Source organism: Epinephelus fuscoguttatus, linkage group LG12 (assembly GCF_011397635.1).
Source record: "Epinephelus fuscoguttatus linkage group LG12, E.fuscoguttatus.final_Chr_v1".
NCBI lineage: Eukaryota > Metazoa > Chordata > Actinopteri > Perciformes > Serranidae > Epinephelus > Epinephelus fuscoguttatus.
In genome coordinates, this window is record NC_064763.1 from 7,827,690 (window position 1) to 7,847,706 (window position 20,017).

A 20,017-nucleotide genomic window follows, 5' to 3' on the forward strand; every position below is an offset into this window, starting at 1 on the left:
AATGTTGCTCTGTATCTGCTGGATGACGGATATGGAGGTAACTACTGTAGTTGCAAATACATTTGTCAAAAAGAAGGACATAAAAAAGTAACAGCTAGTAATTTCGAAGAGTTCACAAACTAAAGAGCTATACGTGCCCTGTGCCTTCTTCTTAGATAAGTCTTGGCAAGTGAATACAATATCATCCACCTCCAGCAAAAGGCTTTCACACTTTTAAATGGGCACGACTTTATTGTTTATGCCATAATGGATTCAATAAATCCTTCCTTGCTTCCTTTCTCTCTAGATCTTCTGTTTCTCCAAGGATTCAGAAAACAGAAAAACCAAACAGGAAGAGGGGAAAAGTGCAACCAATCCCACACGTCACTGATCCTCACATTGATCCGAACCTTCGTAACCTAATCTCACAGCTGAAGAGCACAGCGCAGCAAAAGCTCATCTTGTTAGGCATTAAACATACTGGAAGCATGCTAATTCAATCTGATCAGAAACTGCATTTCTTGACTCCCACCTCCCCCCACTTCTTCAGTCAGATGGAATCAGGGTCACAGGATGTTTAGCTGCAAGCAATGGATGCTAAAGCATTCAGCTTTAGCATCAACACTACCTGTGATGTGAGAAAAGGAAACAAGCTGCATGTTGTGGTGTCTTAAACACACACATTCTCATATGGAGATGATGTCATCATGACAGCTTTCCACACTGTGATATAAAGCAGAGGCTTATCCATGGAGAGATACCTCGCTTCTCCACAGCACACGGTACTGCCATCACATGGTCCGTTATGTGAGGCTTCAGTACGTGTGTGGGCGTTATCATTATCCATTCTATCTACCAGAGGCGACAGCCACAAAACAGTCAGTGATGGAGAATAATACCTCATCAGAGCTGACTGAGGCAGTGAACAGCATGCCCTCGTAGGAGAAAGAGCTTCAGTGGGCAGCCTAAGTGTGTGTGTGTGTTATATCGTAACAAGAGATGAAGAGTGTGTGTGGGCAGCAGGGGGCACGGTTGGATGGATGGTTGGTCAGTTAGAAAAAAATGCACAAATCAACAAACACAGACCTCTCAGCTCAGCTGCCATTTCTGACATGCCCCCTTCACTCTTCCATGTGTTTTCAGGGTTACCCACGTGCCTAATTTCATTATGATGGGATGTTGTTGCTTTCCTGCATCGCTGTGCACTTGATCTCAACCCCATTTGACGATGGAGGATGGTCAGTATTAAAGGCTGAGTCATAACCAACTGTCAAAATATAACATGACCTTTAGACTTTATATTTACAACATTATTGGACATTAAAGGAACATGCAGTGTTTGGGGTTCAGAGGCACTATGGGATCCATGACCTTAATTGACATTTATCAGGAACATGTACATCCTGAGACAGCCGTCATCATCATCTGTCTTAAAATGCCAGTGGCAGAAGCAGATGGAAATCAAGGCTTTCTAAAAACAGAATTATAAAATACAAACAAGCTAGAAATATAATTTAGAAAATTGGTGTCTCCAAAATTTTCCAAAGTCATCTTGAAAGTCACTGCTACAGATTAAGTTGCATTATTTATTGTCATTTTGTGAGTCCCCACCACTTAGATTTAAATGTTTCAACATGATAAAATATAAATATAAACCAGGGGGAATGATCATATCATCATTCCAATCCAGTCACAATCTCAGAGAACATGTCTTCAAGCTGTTCTTCTATATGCCATTGTTATATACTGTGAGGGAATATCAGGTCGTGTTTTCTCCCAAATGGAGACCAAATTAAAATATAGAGTTCACGATATCACATTCATACTGTTAAAGGCTGAGATTATTTCTAAGAAACAGAGCAAAATATTCTGAACTAAAAGCAGATAAGTAGCTGGCTGACTGTGGGATGCACGAGGTTTGGGATTCAGGGCAGATTTGTATTTGTCCCTTCATGTTGTGGTGTGTTTGTATTTATAGTGTGTGGAACAAATTTATGAATACACAAATTTATTCATCTTGTACAATAATTTATTTTGCTCCCATTAAAATCCACAACATACACACATGCCAGCGTAGAGTGGGGTGCTCTTTTAATGACTCACGCAGCAGTCTGATAGCCTTGTTTACACTCCTCACTCCGCTCTGCATGGATTGATGCTATCTATATGTGTGTTATACAATACAACAAACAAAGTGAGTCAGACAATACTGTCACATTTTAATTCCTGCCCCTCTAAAAGCTAAAGCCTACAAATCTGACACTAAAATCTGAGACTTTAACCTAATATTCATCTCGATGTTGTCATATCCCCTGACTAAACATTTCCTGCTCTCACTGTGTCAGTGGGTTTTGTTTAGTACTTCAGCTCTCTTCATCTTGTAGACTTAGTGCTTGTGTGTGAGCGCCAGGTCTATCAAGAGTATCATCAGCCCTAGTAGACCCTAGGTAGTACAACACCAGGATTATGTTTTGATTAAGGATATGTAATGAGCACATTGGTGTTGCAACTAATATTGAGGTATAACTTAATCTTGCAGGGATAATATCATGGAGTAAGCAAAGGCATTTGCCTTTAAGTGGCGGTGACCTTTTTAAAAGTTAACTGGACGATTTCTGTAAACAGATTTTAAAAACCTAATAAAAGAGGCCTAATTAATAAGTATCACTGACTCCTTTAATCATATGGCACTGGTCAGCAGCTGCTGTGTCCCATTAACAGTAAGGAAAAATTAATATTTAAGCAAGAATCAATGGAAAACAGGGAGAATCATTTGAAAACAACAGGATGTTACATTGTAGCTTTTGTTTCTTGTGTCGTGGCAGTCAACAGAGATCTGCTGTAAAATAACTCAGTGATGCATCTTTTTATTTGCTGCAATATATGTTGCCACACAAGGTGTTTACTGTCTCAACTTTAACACTTTGTATCACTGTTTTCCTTCAGCGGCTATGATGTCTCTATCTTTATGATGATGCAGATTTTACACCTGCTTTACCCAAACATTACATTTTTGACACGGTTTCCTCTGCTGCAACAGTCAGTCAGCTGTAATAAATCAGGTGCAGCTGCTATTTGTATGAATTCCCATTCTCCCCATCCATATTTTGCATCTCAGTGTATTAAAAAACATAAAATATAAGGTGAGGGGTGTCCAGACATTTTTGATTGGGGGCCAGATTAGACAATGTGAAAATACCTGGGGGCCATCTGCTTCTCACATCATATGGGTCATGAAGGTGAGAAGAATGGAACATATAAAGTGAACTTGCTTGATTAACCCATAATATGTGGTGGGCTACATAAAATATATTTTGAAAAACAAGCCTGTATAAAATCAGTCCACAGGCCAAGATTAGCTCCCAGGGCAAACTTTGGACGTGCCTGCAGGAGACCAAACATGGAATTTTCAACTGTGCTGCTTTTCTTCCATTTTACTTATGGTATTTGTTTCTAACAAAAGGTAGTCATTGGCAAACAGAGACACCCACAGACGTCGTCAGTAGGAGCAGAGCAATCTTCAGGTCTTCCTTAACACCTAACAATTTACTGCTATTTTCAGTCACCTAAACACTGTGGCAGGGACCATTTGACAATCTTCAGCAGTGATGTGTCCAGCAATGTCTTCACAACTTGAACCAAACAAACCAATACACCAGATAGCCAAGTACACAACTAATATACTGAACACTCAAGCCATGACAAACTAATGATATAATGTAAGCACGTGCAATAAATGTAGATACTTTATCTGGATATTTAAATGTAAAATACGACACACTGGCGTAATTCTAACTCTATCAGCATTAAACAAAGCCTCGTTACTCATATCTGAGGGGCAGACTCCTTCTGAGAGCATCGTCTTATTTTGCTGCTGTCACATTGGCAGAAAAGTCTACAAGCAACCCTGTAAATATTAACCTCAGTGCTGCTGTCAAAGCCATCACAGATATAAATGAAATATGTTCACATTGCATTAATATTATTACTATTATTTTTACATAAAATAACTTGATTTCCTTTCTGTTGCTACATAGTCCAGTGATGTGTGTGTGTGTGTGTGTGTGTGTGTGTGATGTGTGTTTGGTGTCTGTGAGTGTTACATTGTCACTCCGCTCAGATACCATTTGACCCTTGACACAAACTTGGGATGAGCCAATCAAACTCTGACAAGTCATTTAGTGTGTCGGTGCCACTTGACTGAACAGCTTTCAGCCACTCAGGCCTCTGTCGCTAAGGAACACAATCTTTTCTGCATTGAAGAGGAAGTCTCTTGAATTGCTTTAATGGGCCATTTTCCCCTCCTGAGCCGTCGACATGTGGCTTGTTTTTCATTCATGGAGTAAGATTATAGGAGATTTGCAAAGGCATGATTAATCAGTTAGGAGCCCCACTACCTGCAAATTATTTTTTAGGGGACGTTTTCAATCAAAATGTGGAGAGATATGATTTGCTTTGTAACTCAACATTGCGAGTGCATGCAGTAGTGCCACACACAATGCTTTTATGGATGTATGAGGACCTTTCTACCTGACATACACATAGAACACCAGGTCTAAAATGATTTAAAGACACTGATGCAGTCATCCAAACAATCTCTCAATAGTTATATTTAATATATTTGATATGTTTAAAATCATATATATCTTATGATATATTTGTCTCCACTGACTGAAACATCTAAATGCAATGATATGCATTAATTGCTATTGAAAGCTCTATATCAGACAAAGAACCTATGGACTAAAGGTGCACTGAACCTTGTCTAAAAAGTATCTTAGTACAGTGATATGTACTGCATATTATGCAATGCATCTAACTTGCCACATGGGGGCACCTACAGTTCAGCTTCAAGCTGCAGGCCTGAATACCTAGCAGCATTTAACAAGGATCCTTGAGGACAATCTGCAGCTCTTTTCACAAGCGAGTCATGCAGTAATGTCTTTCCAATGAGGGGTAGCAGAGGAAATATAAAAGAATTCATATAAGTACATATGAGTGTAAGAACATAAACCTGTGTTTAAGTATAAATAACTTTGTATACAGTATATGTAGTGTATATTTATTTCAAATATTTTGTATGAAAATTGCAGAACCATTTTTAATATATCACAAATGTTTGATGAATGAGGGCCTTTATGTTGGCTGTGCAAAACTGCGAGATGTAGTCCAGTAGTAGTAACATGATTGCACACATCAGCTGAGTCATGCTGCATCATCTTATACACATATCTATTTACTTGCGCGCACACACAGACACACAGACACACAGCACAGTGTGTCTCAGAAATCAAAATTTGGAACAGGAGATCCCAAAGGCAAAAAAGTGAAAACCTTTGATCTGGCAGCTCACAAATGCCACAAAACTGTCATTTTCTGACATTTAACACTTTAACTCCCATTTAACTGATTCAGCAGTGGTGAATACGAGCAGTACTGGTGATAGCTTTGATGCACACAGTCACTTCTAGACGGCTCTGCATTTCTGTTGTAGCTTCTATTTCTTTTTCCCACGTGTCATCAGTTTTTCAAACTTTATTGCTGTAGCACAGTTTAGCCCTGGTATGTGTCCTGAAATTGAGTCTTAAATCATCCAGCCTTCTACACCTACAGTTTGCTAACAGGAAAAAAAATCTGTTGAATCAGAATTACCAGCAGTACAGTTAACCAATTAAAGCTACAAGAAGAACAAGAACAAGAAGATAACTTTGCTTGATAGCCTCATAAATACTGCTGCTGTGAAGTCTGTCACAATACATTTAGTATATAATATGTAATAAAACTACTGACATTAAATAACTGAGAATTCATCTAGATTAGCGACATTTTAAAAAAAAATGTTTTTGTGTTACGCAAACTGAGCTGCTTCACAATAAACGTCTTGCAGCAAAGATAACTGTGGAAGAGTGCGACTGTTACATAACTGTAGCCACTGATGGTATCTTGGCTTAAGTCAGTACAGTAGAAGCAAACCTAAATTAACGTTGAAACACATTAAATGTCTTTTGAATAGGAAACAAGGAAACAAGACAGAATACCTTAAATGATTCCATATTCACATATTTGAGCATTCATGAAATTCTACTTGACCAAATCTCCTTGGATGGTTACAGAAATCATTTGTACAATAATAAAGGTTATGTATCAAGAAGAGTAGAGCTAACAGCAGCTATTTGCACCCTAGTTCTGTTTTAAGAATGCAATCAGTGAAGTTGGCCAACATTAATATTTCAGCACTCACATTTGTCTGGGCTGAGCTTGTAAATTACCACACAAACAAAACAATGAAGAGCCAAGGCAATCTGTTTACTCACACAAGTGATATTAGTTTCAGAAAGCATCAACCACTGAGCCATAAAGGTACTGCCAAAGGTATGAATGGGTTTCCAAAAGGACATTACGCCACCCTAAAATGTCCAGTGTATGTGTCTAAAGTAGCCCAGAACGGACAAACTAAACATTAACTGTACAACAAGTGCATAAGAAAAGTACTTTTTAGCATGAAACTGCTTTATTCTGTGCTTTTGCCTGTTTTAATTACCAGGTCCATTTGTTTTGGAGAGAAAGAGACCTCTGCAGATAATTCTGCTCCTGGTAAAAAACTCCCAACAAACACTCCAATTCCAAACAGGAGAAGTTTCAGCTGGTTGGTTCGTACAGCACAGTTCATACAGAAAGTGCAACTCCAAGTGCTTTATATAATAAAATGAGAAAATACAGATAAAACACAGTATAGGATAGAGTAAGTAAGATTTAAATACACAGTCACACTCTCACAGAAAAATAATACAAAAAAAAAAAAAAGTTTGATACTAATTCAGTAAATAAAAGCTTCATATATGCAAGTCTAAAACGACAGGCTTTAAGACTTTGTTTGAAGCTGTCAACCCAGTCAGAGTCTGACATCTTCTGGAAGGTTATTCCAGAGATGAGGACCAATGGCACAGCATGCAGCATTACCGCACTCTGGGGGACATTTAGTGGAGCTGAAGTAGGGGATCTTGGGGATCTACAGGGAATGTATCTGACCAACATATCAAATAAATAGTCAGGAGCCAATCCATTAAGAGATTTAAAAACTAAAAGCAAAATTTTAACGTGAATTCTAAGGCAGAGTGACTTGGTGAATAGATGTGCTGCTGCATTTTAGATCATCTGAAGTTTGTTTTCAGATTTCTTTGAGAGGCCTGAGAACAAGGCATTACAGTGGTCAAGTCTGTTAGAGATGAAAGCACGAACAAAGTTTTTTGTGTCTTTTTTAGATAAAAGAGGTTGCACATAGTCAGTATCTCTAAGATGGAAAAATGCATTTTTGGTGATGTTTCTCACTGGAGGTGCAAAGCACAGGTCATGGTCGGAGATAACACCTAGGTTCTTTCCTTCATGTTCATTGTCCAGCTTTTGTAAATGCTTTTTTTTGTACCATTGATCAGAACCTCAGTTTTATCCCTGTTGAGTTGCAGGAAATTTTGCAACATCCACATATTATACTTCAAGACAACCCAGCTTATATAAAATGTCCACTTACTGAGATAAAGCTGTTGTAGTACTATGAAACACCAGAGTAGTTTTATCACAATACATCTGACAATGATACAGAGCAGTGTGGAATTATTTGTGACATTTGGTACTGTTTTGGCTCTGAGCTGTGTTCACTGGATCTGAAAATAAAAAATAATCTAAGAACTGGTTAAAGAGCCGACTTATAGCTTTAAGAGTGTTTGAGGGTGTTAACATTAAAATTGGCTGATCTGTTAAAACTGAAAATGAGCACTTTAACCTTGTTGTCATTGTTTCATTTCACAACTAGTGTTCTGAAGTATAGACTCATATCAGAAAACATGTTTCACCGTTGAACTGCCTCAGGCCATCTCACTGTTCTCACCACAGTGAACACAGATGCAGCTGCCAGAGAAGCTTGCGCTCATAAGTGTCATTTGGGTCCCAGCAGGAGAGTGACAGTAATTAATACACAGGATGTTAATATTCAGTGCACCTTTTAAATGGTAAATAAGTGAAAGGCTGACAACATATCAGTACCACAATGGATGGTGACATCATCCTTCATCATGGTCTCCACTGTCACTGCTTACATATCATGTACTGCTGTACATGTCCACTAAAACCATTGCAACTTACTTCATCCTTACTGAAATTAAAACATGGATGCAGGCCAACTTTATCAAACCAAACTGTGACAAACTGACAAACCGAAAGTCCTTACCAAAACCACACACAACTTCTGCCTCCCCATTAACAACTCCACTTTTCTTTCCAGGACACCCACAACTTTGGCGAATGTGGTGACTCCAGTTGTACATCTCTCACTGAGAACTGAATGAACCTTTCCTAATTGTCCTGCACACATGGGACCTGGGTCAAGGAATTAGCCTGCAAGGATTCAACGACCAAACAACCAAATAACACACCAACCTTTTAAGGGCCAGTATCCCAGTCAGCACGATATCTGGCTGTCATCAAGGACTCATATAAAAAACAAAGTGACTGAGTTTACAATGCAAAATTCAATGTACACTAATTGACATGTGATGTTTAGTAAATAATGCAGGAAATATGGGACTTTTTGGGTTAACATGCTGATTTTGATGAAGGAACCACCGACACCAAGCCAACAGGTGGGTTGCTGTCTTCCTCCTCTTCTCTTTCCACAGGGGGGCACATCGTCCTCTAATTCGAGGAACAACATGTACTGATTTTACTTAACTTGTTAATTTGGTGTGCACATAAGTCTACACATACAGAGACACACACACATAGTATGTATGTACACATGTGTATGTATTGCCATAGTATCAGATGGTGTATTGTATTGCCATTCATTTGTGTCTATTGGGTTCAACTCAGTCCTATTATCAGAGGACTGGTGTTTGACTGAGGAAGCCAGCTTTCAAATATGGGACAATTAGACACGTGCGATGAACTTTATATTAGTTTTAGAAAGAAAGTTTTACAAAAGAAAAAAGTCAGGAGAGATGCAGTGATGGGAGGTGTTTAGTTTCATGTCACTGACACCAGACACCACACCCTCTTGCAAGAAGACTATAAAGCAAAAAGAAGCCCAAGTATGAGTGGCTTCTCCTCTTTGCTCTTGCTCATTTTGCACTGTCATTGGACTCTTCTCTTTTGACTCTTTGCTTATGCTTATACGGAACTCTGCTGAGCCACAGGAGACGTGCTGAAGGCTGACATCCAACCATCTCTGAGAGAATGCGCTCTAAATTCAACCAACTCTAAATGCTGTCACCACATTTCCATCACCCTAGCCAAGTGGGGGTGAATGACGATGTTATCACCCTGCTGTCTGCAGAGAGAGCAAGATCATGCCTTCCTGTGGGACCGATCGCAACGGGGAAAACCTGAGAATGCCTGAGGGCTTCAGCAGTGGTCCACACAAAAAATGGGCTGCCCTCCACCTCAGACAGTGCAGACATCCACTTAAGCCAAAAGTCCAGTTTTCTATTATATGCAAATCTGCAAGCACATCACCATATACATCTGGATATCTTTCTAAAACCATTTGAATTATGTCAAAATATGGCTGTGCCAAGCCAAAGCCTCACCATCTCAGCTGTGTGTTTATTATGTACTTCTAAACTGAACATACTTTATTATCACGTACACCTTTGCACAAATATCAAATGCTTAGACTGAAATAACATGATGTGTTATTTATTTATTCCATTATGGCCAAATGTCCTGTCACCCAATGTCAACAAAAGAAAAAAATAATTTGTGTATCTGCCTCATGATTAGGATAAGCTCCAACATTTAATGGGTTCTTCCTTGTCCCATGCTACACCCCTTCAACCCTTCCAGTATCATGAAAATCAGGCCAGTAGTTTTTCTGTAACCCTGCAGACAAACTGCCAAACAAACCGAACCGAAAATGTAACCTCCTTGGCGGAAGTAATTCAGAAACTTTGATCCATGCCTTCACCACATCCACACTTGACTAGTGAAATAGCATTCTTTATGGTACATCATCCAAAGTCATCCGGTACATCCAGATCGCTGCTCATCTGCTCATTTACTCCCCCTCCTGTGACCACATCATCCCTCTCTTAAAACAACTCCACTGGCTCCCTGTCGCACAATGGATTCAATTCAAACTTCTCTTCCCTCTCAAAGCCCTCCATAACCAAACCACCTCCTACCTCACCCACCTTCTCCACTGCCACACTTCTTCCTGTCGCCCCTGTTCCTCTAACTCTACACCATCCAGGACCTAACACTGGACCGAGGGTGACAGCGCCTATTCCACAGCCGCCTCATTCCTCTGCACCAATCTATGTTCAAGAAATTACATAACATTCACCTTTGAAAAACTGTTTTCATGTTTGATTTCATAGCCTGTGCTACTTTGTGTCTGTATTGTGTTTGGAGTTTTCTAGGTTATTTCTTTTATTTCATTTATCATGTGAAGTGTCTCTGAGTATGTCTTTAAAAGTGCTCTCTGAATAAAATGTATCATCGTCATTATTATTACCCTATTAATCATCTCTTTGAAGGTTGTCAGTCAATATAGAAGATGGATATGGCCATCTGCTTTGTTAATGTAATTAATCATTCATCACAAACCTTGGCCAGGGACAGCAACATCTCAGTCATATGTGGAGAAATTTGATTTAGGATTAATATATGGAGTCATTTAGTACTTAGTTTGCCCGAATGTAATGCGCACCTTAGTGAAGGGTAATAGGGTACTGAAATATTGTAATTCATGAATGTTTTCCAAAGCATCCATGGCTTTTTCACGTCATACTTCACTGTGTAGGAGCAGATCATGCACCATACTGTGTCATAGCACTCCGTAGAAATAACAGAAGGTTGCCGCAGCCATTTTGCTGCTGCAGTAGGCTGCTCCATCACCAGTCAATAGAGTCCGACTGCCAGTCGCTTTCTGATGGGGACAGCTGGCCTACTTGCAGTGATAGCGTTGCCATGAGGCGCCAGTAGAGATTGCCTGTGTGTAGCCCTGGACATGCAAAGGTTTGGAAGAACTGTTCCCAGATCGCGGCCCCACCACTCCTGACTCCTGCACTGGCCGCATCAACACCTCTCTTTCCACAGAAATACCGGCAATGGCTGCTAAGAGAGATAGTGGACCAAAGGCCCATTTGTACATCAGCCCGTAGGCCATATCTCCAAAAATATGCATACAACCTTTTCCAAACAGAAGCACATGGCTTATTATTACTGCAGAATGACATCACTGGAACTTCCTACTTTGATGATAATTCGGGAGAAGAAGCTTGCACCACTTTGTCATTGAGTTTTCCTCAAATACCTGTTTCATAAATATGACGATTTTCACTGTTGTTCAAATTCACATGTATGTGACATTACTGGTTGCGTGTGAGGTGTTTTAGGGCAGAGAAGCATTGACACTGATGTCAGATATGGGTCACTTCAAACATGAATGTGAACAGTTTTGGAAGGAAGATCAGATCTGGGGGAAAAAAACTGCACTGCGCATCAAGCCCTGCGATGTGAAGATAGCCTTGGACTGACATGTTAAAAGTCTCTAATATTATATTTACGATATTTAGATGTTAAAAATGAGTCCTCCACAAATTAATAATTCTAAGTTAGATTCAGAACAATATCAGGTCACCTTGATGAATAGCAGCTTTCAGGAGCACTGCCATGAAAAACAATCACCATGAAAAAAAGACCACGATTCTAAATGTCCCATTAATAGCCAGAGGCTGTGCTGCTTCCTCACACCCAAACATTTCAAAATGGTTTCACCCACCAGAGCAACCAATGGACTAACTTCACACAGGGGGACACTGCACAGCCAGTTATCAAGTAAAAAAAAAAATATATTAATTTGAAACGTATTTCCTTATACTCCCTCTGCACTAATCTATGAACCTCAAAGAGCCATAGTTTTAACCCCAACCTCTAGAGTAAGGTGGAAGATACTGAACATGTAGTGGAGCTTAAATTAAAAAGATCATTGTGCTATTAATGTCTCAACCCAGAGAGCAGTGAAAATAAACTCAGTGGAAACTTAAAACAGCCCAATGGTTGTTGATGAGACAGATCAAAAGCCAGCTACTCCATTAACCGATACAAGCCAAGTCTAATAGGAAATATCTTCCATCTAATGAATTCCATAAATTCAGTGAACCTGTTGGATGGATAGCTACATTTCTAATTACACTGCACATAAGAAATGGAAGCATATGGAGCGGTGGACAGTTTCATTATTGTTGCATATGTAGCTGGTCTCTCAGTGTGTTTAAACTTACAGTGAAGGATCTTGTGGCAAAGTCATTAAGGAGCTCTCTTTGTTTAGTTCAGATTACAATAACTTTGCCCTATGAGACTACACTGTTGCCTTTTGCTCTTTTTATGTGACTTTATTTTGTACTTTTGTTTGTCTGCATCTTCTGTTTATCACGATGCTGCTTTCTGGGCCGAGGTGCCCTTGAAGAGGAGTCTTAATCTCAGTGGGATTCAGACACACTTAAATAGAGATTGAAGAAGTTAAACATGTGTGCTGGTATCTTACAAATATTATTTTGTATACAGTACAAGCAGTGGTGTAGGAAGTATTAAGATCCTTTACATAGGTAAAAGTACCAAGCTGTGAACATACTTTATTACGAGTGAAGGCCCCTAATTGGAAATGCTACTAAAATAAAATCATGATTATTAATATAATCATTATATTAAAATGTGTGTAAGTATCAAAAGCACTCAATGCAGAAATATTTGAATTAATAGAATAAATAAAAATTGAAAGGATAATTGAAAAAATAATTGAAAGGAAAAGCAGCAGGTCCTAATATTTAGAAAGCTAGAACCTTGAAATGTTTTTGCATGAACAATGACTTAAACAATTATCCAAACAGTTAACAATTAGTTTTCTGATCAATCGACCAATCATTGGAGATGCACTTGTACATTGTCATATGTTTTCTGTGCAAAAATCTCAAGGTGTAAAATAACCAGTAACTATAGTTATCAAATAATTGTAGTGGAGTAAAAAGTACAATATATCCATCTGACATAGTGGAGTAGAAACAGCAAGTGGCGTGAGATTAAAATACTTAAGTAAAGTAAAACTACCCCAAATTTGTACTTCAGTAAAGTCCAATCTGTCATATTAATTAGCTAAAGGGCTTGAAAGAAAGATGCAATAAAAGCCAGAGCATTCTAAGAATATATATTGAAGACCTTCCCACACAGGAGGGTGCCAATCAGTCTTCAAACCTTTGGCATGTGCAAGCTGTCTAACCTGTGATTCGTCCTCACTGCCACAGTGTCTCTTCTTCAGCTTCTCTGACAGGGTCTGTTTCCACCTGCAGACAGTAACTAGCGAGGGCCATTTCACTGGGCTCAAATTGAGATTAAGCCCCATGCTCAGGCTCCCCAGGTCCGGGGCCCAGCCTCGCAGCATTTCCATGGACAGCCTTTTCTTGAGGGTCCCCAGGCCCTCACAGCGTGGAGGGGACAGGAGGTTTGGAACACTCCCTCCGTGGAAAGCGTAGCCCAGAGACGAGCTGCTCATAATGCTGTCCCACTGTCGCTTCCCCATAAAGCTCATCTTGAGCCTGGTTTTGTAGATCCAAATGTACCCTGACTGACCGATGTCACCAAACAGGTCAGACAGCTTCTACAAACAACCCGTCATCCTGTTTTAGTAAAGATATCCCAATGAAGAAAAAAAGTTCACTTATTTCCCACATCTTCAGAAGTAAAATAATCCATGGATCAGCTGTACCTCTAGATACCAGCTTATACTGTTTTCAAAATCAACTTCTCATCCATGAGAAGGAGTTTATGTGGATTAGAGGCTCTGTGCCGGACACATCAGCCCTGTTAACAGCTGTGTTTCGGTGTGACACGGTGCATTCTTTACATAGCAGGACTTTTAAACAATGGATGTAGTGCAGCTGTCGAGGACAGATCGCTCTGGGGGAGTGTAAGCAGGGGGAAACACTTGCGACACATACTCAATATATCTGATTGGGTGAGAGCTGCAGTGGCTGGGCCACAGACGTGGATCCGATTGGATTAGGCAGGGGAGAGTGCTGGGTGCTGGAGCCCACTGATATAAATCACATGGAGGCATAATTAATGCCTGGGGGAAGTCAGCTCTGTCAGGAAGCCAAAACTAGATTAGAGACAGATCAATGGAGCACGTCAGGAAAAGAGGTGGAGCAACAGCGCAGGCCACAAACAAACATCCACCCGTTCAAACACAAACACGCCATAATGAGCAAAAAAACAAATGGAAACAAGAACGTAGTCACTGCAGTGGGAGGTAAATCAAATACAACACTGAACACTGGCTCGGGGCTAATTGAAAATATTCAGAATAGAGGAGCTTTAACCTTTTGTCTCACTCTTTTGTGATTGGAGCAATCAGAGAGAAGAGGTTCTGCCAGAAAAGAGAGAGATGAGCGACTTCATCTACCTGTCTGTCTCCTCCTATTCTGCCTTCTCTCATTTTTTGTTCTTCGTCTCTTTCATTTGCTCATTTGTCAGTGACCTCTTCTCTCTCCTGCAGCCCACAACTATCTCCCTCCCACACAAACTCGCCTCTCATGTGTGTTCCTCATTTTCTCCCCGCCTGTCTTCCGGTGGTTTAGGCTACAACAGGATATGTGGATGTTAGAACAACTTAGACCCGAGGCCCGGGCTGCCTAGAAGCAGTGACACTCTCTGCTTCAGTGCTGGATGACTGCAGAATTAGACTTGCCTGGTGTGACATTGATAACTTGCAGGTACACATAAAGAAGGTAGAGGGAAAGCAGAAGGTGAAAACTGTGCTGTGCTCGCAGCAGACATGTAGAGAGGCTTAAAAAAATACATAAGAAAAAGTCAAACCAAAAAACCCCATCACACGCTGCTATGTTTCCATGTCACTTGGTTCTCCAGATGCTTGACATCAGGCCCTCTCAAAAACCCACTAGGCTATCAAGCTACTGGAGTGCACATCCATTATCGAAAGGAGCTGGTTCCCACGCAGCAAATGGCTGCTTTGCCACCGGGACATCATGAGAGTAACAACCACAGGAGAGTAAAAGAGAGGCGGGGGAGAGAGAGAGATTTGGAATAGAGCAAGTTAATCCATGAGAATGGAAATGGAAGAGAGAGGCAGAGGGGGAGAGAAAAAATGTGTGAGGAAAAATGTTGAAAATCAGTAAGCAGAGCCCAAAGGTTCGATCTTTATGATCAAACAAAAACCAAGCCAATGAGCAGGATTTGTGCAAGCAGCCAATGTTTGATATTTTTTACAGATAAAAAATAAAATTATTAAAATAAATCAATTTATCAATTTGGTACTCAGCTGTTTATCACCTATTTGACAATCTCTTAATAAAGTCTGATTGGCTGATATTTATACAAAAAAGACAAGCAAGAGCAAGAGAAAACAGATGCTTTCTTTTCAGTTTCTGTGAGTCCAGTTTACTGAAAATCCAGCTTGAAATAAGCGAGGGAACAGCCGCTGTTCAGCTGGACACAATGCTAACAAAGACTAGAAAGGAACAGGGTGGTTCATGGTGATGAGTGGGTGAGAGTGTTTGAAGACGCTCTTGGAAACAGATGTCATTCAGGTGATTCTGACAGTGAACGCTATTTAAACATGGCCCATACCATTCGCACTGAGACATAGCTGCTTCCTGTCAAACTGCCACAACAGTTAAAGGAACAGTTCACCCCATAAAAATCAAACCTGTAGTGCTGTTCATCAGTCTAGATTGTTCTGGTGTAATTTGCCAGGTGATAGAGATATCAGCTGTAGAGATGTCTACCTTCTCTCCAATGTAATGGCACTGGGCTTGTGGTGCTCAGAGCAACAAAAAACTGAGATTAAAAAATTCAGAGCAAAGCAAAAGTTCTTTCCAGAAATCATGACCCGTTACTCAAGATCAGTCTCACCTGGCCAGACCTATCTCCACAGGGCTGTGTCAGCACTTGAGAATGGTCTGGAAAGACCTTATTACCATTCTGCTACAGGGAGAAAAAAAACACTCGTTTTTGTTTCTCTAAACCAATCACAGTCGTCCTGGGCAGTGCTCAACCCAGGATGTAGCCATAGTGCCCTTGCTAAATAGTGACGGAGGAACACACAAGATGACAGGGCTAACTGTTAGCATCATACGGCTAATGTTACAGAACAGTTAAGTTTAACAAGTGGAGTTGAGCTTCGGTATCGGAGTGAGTTTGTGGGGGCCGCTTAACGCTTCAGTGTTGGGTGTTAGTGCTGTTGATGTGTTAGCTTGTGCTAACTGGGCAAACTATCAAGGAGGAGAGCGGCAACAGAAAGTTTGCTGATCAGGTGTGGAGTCAGGACAGTCCGAGATCAGACCCCAACACAAAAAGGATCATATTCAGGTATCGTCTGATTAGAGATGTTTTTAAAGATAAGGCAAATCAACTCTAAGTGACTGCGTCAGAAAACAGATCAACGTCAATTTGAGAGTCCTACGTGTACATCTGCTCATGGATGAGAGGCTCGTGCTGTTGACAGCACAAGATGTGAACATTAATGCTGTTCCTCTCAGCTAGCTTAGTGGTACTAGGTGAGCTAGCACTAGATGAATGCTGCATTTGAGCAGTGAAATGGTTGATGGGTAAAATTTGGTAGAAAGCAAGTAGTTTCTAAGAGATCTGGTCACAACACGGCCTGTGGATTATCTTGAGTAAAAGGTTCATGATTTCTGATATTGGAGTGAACTGTCCCTTTAAAGCCAGGCTACAAGCTTTGCAGTTTAAGTTTTTAGATTAGATTCTGCCGTGCTGTACAGTAGCAGTTTGTTTACACAAAAAGCCTTTCTCAGCAGATTACCCACACTGCCTGTTCAAAGAATAAGCACACTGTAGTGTTAAGACACAGTAGCACTCCTCTTTCTCCAGTCAGCTAATGATGCAGCATATGCTGCCTTCAAGTGCTCATCACACATTAAGTCTTGTGATTTTTGTAAGGTTTACTTCTGGCTTGAGGGAACTTCAAGAACTTCGGGCTATAAAAAATATATTTTTAAATAATCACATCTCTGCAACACTAGTATTAAACAAACCCCTCCCCTGTCATATTTATGTACTACTTTGTTGGCTTATTTACGTGGGCTCAGTTTGTAATTACGATATCTCTGACAGCAGACAGCCATTCAACAGCTGTAGGGGCTGCTATGATCCTGGCTGTGGACAGCTGTAGAGACAGATTAATTTGGGGTGTTTGGAGAGCACGCTACCATTTGAAGTTGAGAGCCAGGTAGCCCTCAGTGGCTCTCACTCGCTGTGAATAAATGACAGAGAAAGACTGTTGTGCTCATATTTGTCTGGAGTTAATATTAATTTTATCTGACAATTAATATTTGATAATAACATTTTAATGTAGTACAGAATAAGATCAAATTAATACACCTGGTCACTTGAATTGCTCATTTGGTCCTAAGGTTAGACCATCTAGAAAACAAATAAGCATCCAAATAATATGAACAGCACAGAAAATATCTATCCAACATCTTACAGTCATAATAGCTTGTTACAGGAAGCCCATCATTTGGAGCCACAGAAATGAAATGATGACATAATTTGGCTAGTCTTTAGTTATTTATTCTTCACCTCATCTCCAGTTTTGGTCTAGACACAGTTTTAAACACAGACAGTAGCTGTGCAGCCCGGTTGCCAGAAGAAAATGTTAGTATTGTATGTTCTGCAAACCATGAATACCCTGCATTTGTATATTTCATTAGTATCATATCTGTGTTTTAAAAATGAGGTACTATATGAGCTGACTTTTTCATCAGGAGGTGGAGGAGGAAAGTGGATGGCATGTCACCAAGGCGAGACACCTGTCAAGCTGCAGACCACTGTTTAAGACCAACAAACAACCAAACAGGTTGTTTTTTAGCAGTTTGTCACTGTTTTTCCAAGTTAGTGCCAGGAAAAGCTGTTTTTTATACCAATAATTTGGTGCTTTTCCAGCAGGGATTGTGCCCCCAAATCTGAGTATTTTAAGCCAAAACATGATCTTTTCCTGACCATAAGTGTTTTTTTGGTGCCTAAACGTAACCATGTTGACCACAGCATGGCTGAAATCCAAAGTTTCAATAATCCACTTCATAATAACCTACAAATGTAACACATCACTGGTTTGCAGTAACATATAATGCCAACATTTACTGTGGCAATTGGTTTGACCTGTGATATAATCTTTAACAGGATACATAATAGTGTATAACCTCATGGTGTCAGGCAAAACCCACCCTTTGCTTCATGTCAGCTGGTGACTCATTCCCTACCTCACTAGTACTGCTTTGCTCACTCACTGACCATAATATAACCTGATACCTGTGGTCTAATTTTAGAAGTAGCCCTTCAATTCTCTTTTTTTGCCATTGCTTTGCCCTTTCGTTACCAAAATACTACCATTACATGATAAATTTGCACTAAATTGCTGTGAAACAGCTCTGAACTGAGCCTCTCTGGGGGACTGCAGACTAGTATAATTCACAGAGATACAGCTGATAATAGGGATAAAATTTGAAATCATGCAGCAAGCCTGCATGAACATCTTACTTATGACCCACTCTTTTAGGCTACTTGACAATTAAAGTTGTGTTCAAATTATTTCAAGACATCTTCTGAGAGAAACTTTAAAATGACTAACTTTCTGGCAGTGCACTATTTGTAGAAACTTGGATACAAAAGTAATAGTCTGCAGCAAAAATAAGGATCTCTGAACGAGGACATTAAACAGCCTTTCTCTGTGAGGAGTTGACACATGGGTAAATTTAGATGCGGCACGGATGGTGCAGATACAGTAATTGAAAAGAGTTCTTTTCCAATTTGATTTCACAGCACTGCTGCACCGACTTGTTCTGCTACAGGTGAGGTGTCTGTTTTAATTGCAACAGAATAATGAGTTGTGTGGGGGAAATAATTCATCCTGGGAGAGGAAAAGAAAAGAACTATTACTAAAACAGCGCAGAGGATGAACCAAGCAACAATTCTACTGATACTGAAAATGAACACCAGCCTGCTTTAGACTTATCTCCTGTTTCATGCAGCAGTTTGAACTTTAGATTCAATAGCAGGGATTTAGATCTATATTGTTTTCTGACTGAGGGCCCTTTTCTGAGGTATTGAACTGTAACATTTTTGTCTTCTTCAAAAGGAAGGAATGGCTGTTGGAAAGGCATTTCAAAGACAACAAATCAATGACATTACTTTGAAACTAAGATGAGCTAAATTGAGTTCTTCACGACTCAAAAACCTTCACATATTCTAGTCGATTCAGAACATATATCCGAAGTGAAATCCTGAAGCTTGCCAATAAAAACAGAAATCTGTTGTATTAAACATCACACATGACACATCACTTCAATTAGTTGCTTTCCAGCTGTGCGGAGGAAAAGTCTGCTCTCATGCCTGTGTCAGTGCATTAAGCATGACCACACATACACATATACAGTAAATGTACTTTATGTACACACTTGTACATACCCCCACAGCTCCATCACCTTATGCCACCAGTCCAACCAGCAGGCCTGTTACTTCAGACTGTCATGCAGACAGGGTAGGAGGGCTACACCTCCTTATTTCCATGAGTACCCCCAAAAACTCTCACACCTCCAATCCTTATTAACCTTAAAATAATATAAACCTAAACACACACTGAAAGAAAAAGTTCAAACTGTATTACTTGAGCTTAATAACAGGATATTACTGTATCATTAATATGAGAATGTGAATGATCTCAAAATTCCCTGCTGTTCAGAAAGTTATATCACAAAGTTGGAGGAGTTAAATGGAATAGTATACTCTAGAGGGCAGAATTTAAAATGCCATTTTCATTATTCCTTTTACGCATCTATTAGTAGTCAGACAATTAGATGTATACATATGTTCTATACTCTGCACTATGAGTATATGTATGTTTCTGCTCATCCACTGTTGTTTTGAAATGTGCAAATGCATCATCTCAATGCATTATGTCCATTACCAGCCCCCTCCACTCTACCCTGGGCCTTTAGGTAAAATACAAGCA

General features: G+C 40.0%; 1 protein-coding gene across 20 annotated transcripts in view; it reads right to left on the reverse strand.

The window, feature by feature from the left end:
* The window catches only part of dlg2 (discs, large homolog 2 (Drosophila)), a 256,794-nt gene that overhangs the window by 75,508 nt on the left and 161,269 nt on the right, over nucleotides 1-20,017 (reverse strand). Inside the window, exon 1 of one of the 20 annotated variants that reach the window (XM_049592552.1) lies at nucleotides 13,250-13,376. The exons of the other annotated variants lie outside the window; for them this stretch is intronic. Within the exon in view, the coding sequence (XP_049448509.1) occupies nucleotides 13,250-13,372 (123 nt within the window). The 5' untranslated portion in view covers nucleotides 13,373-13,376. Of the gene's footprint in view, nucleotides 1-13,249; nucleotides 13,377-20,017 lie in introns of those variants that run through there. 20 annotated transcript variants of the gene reach the window in all.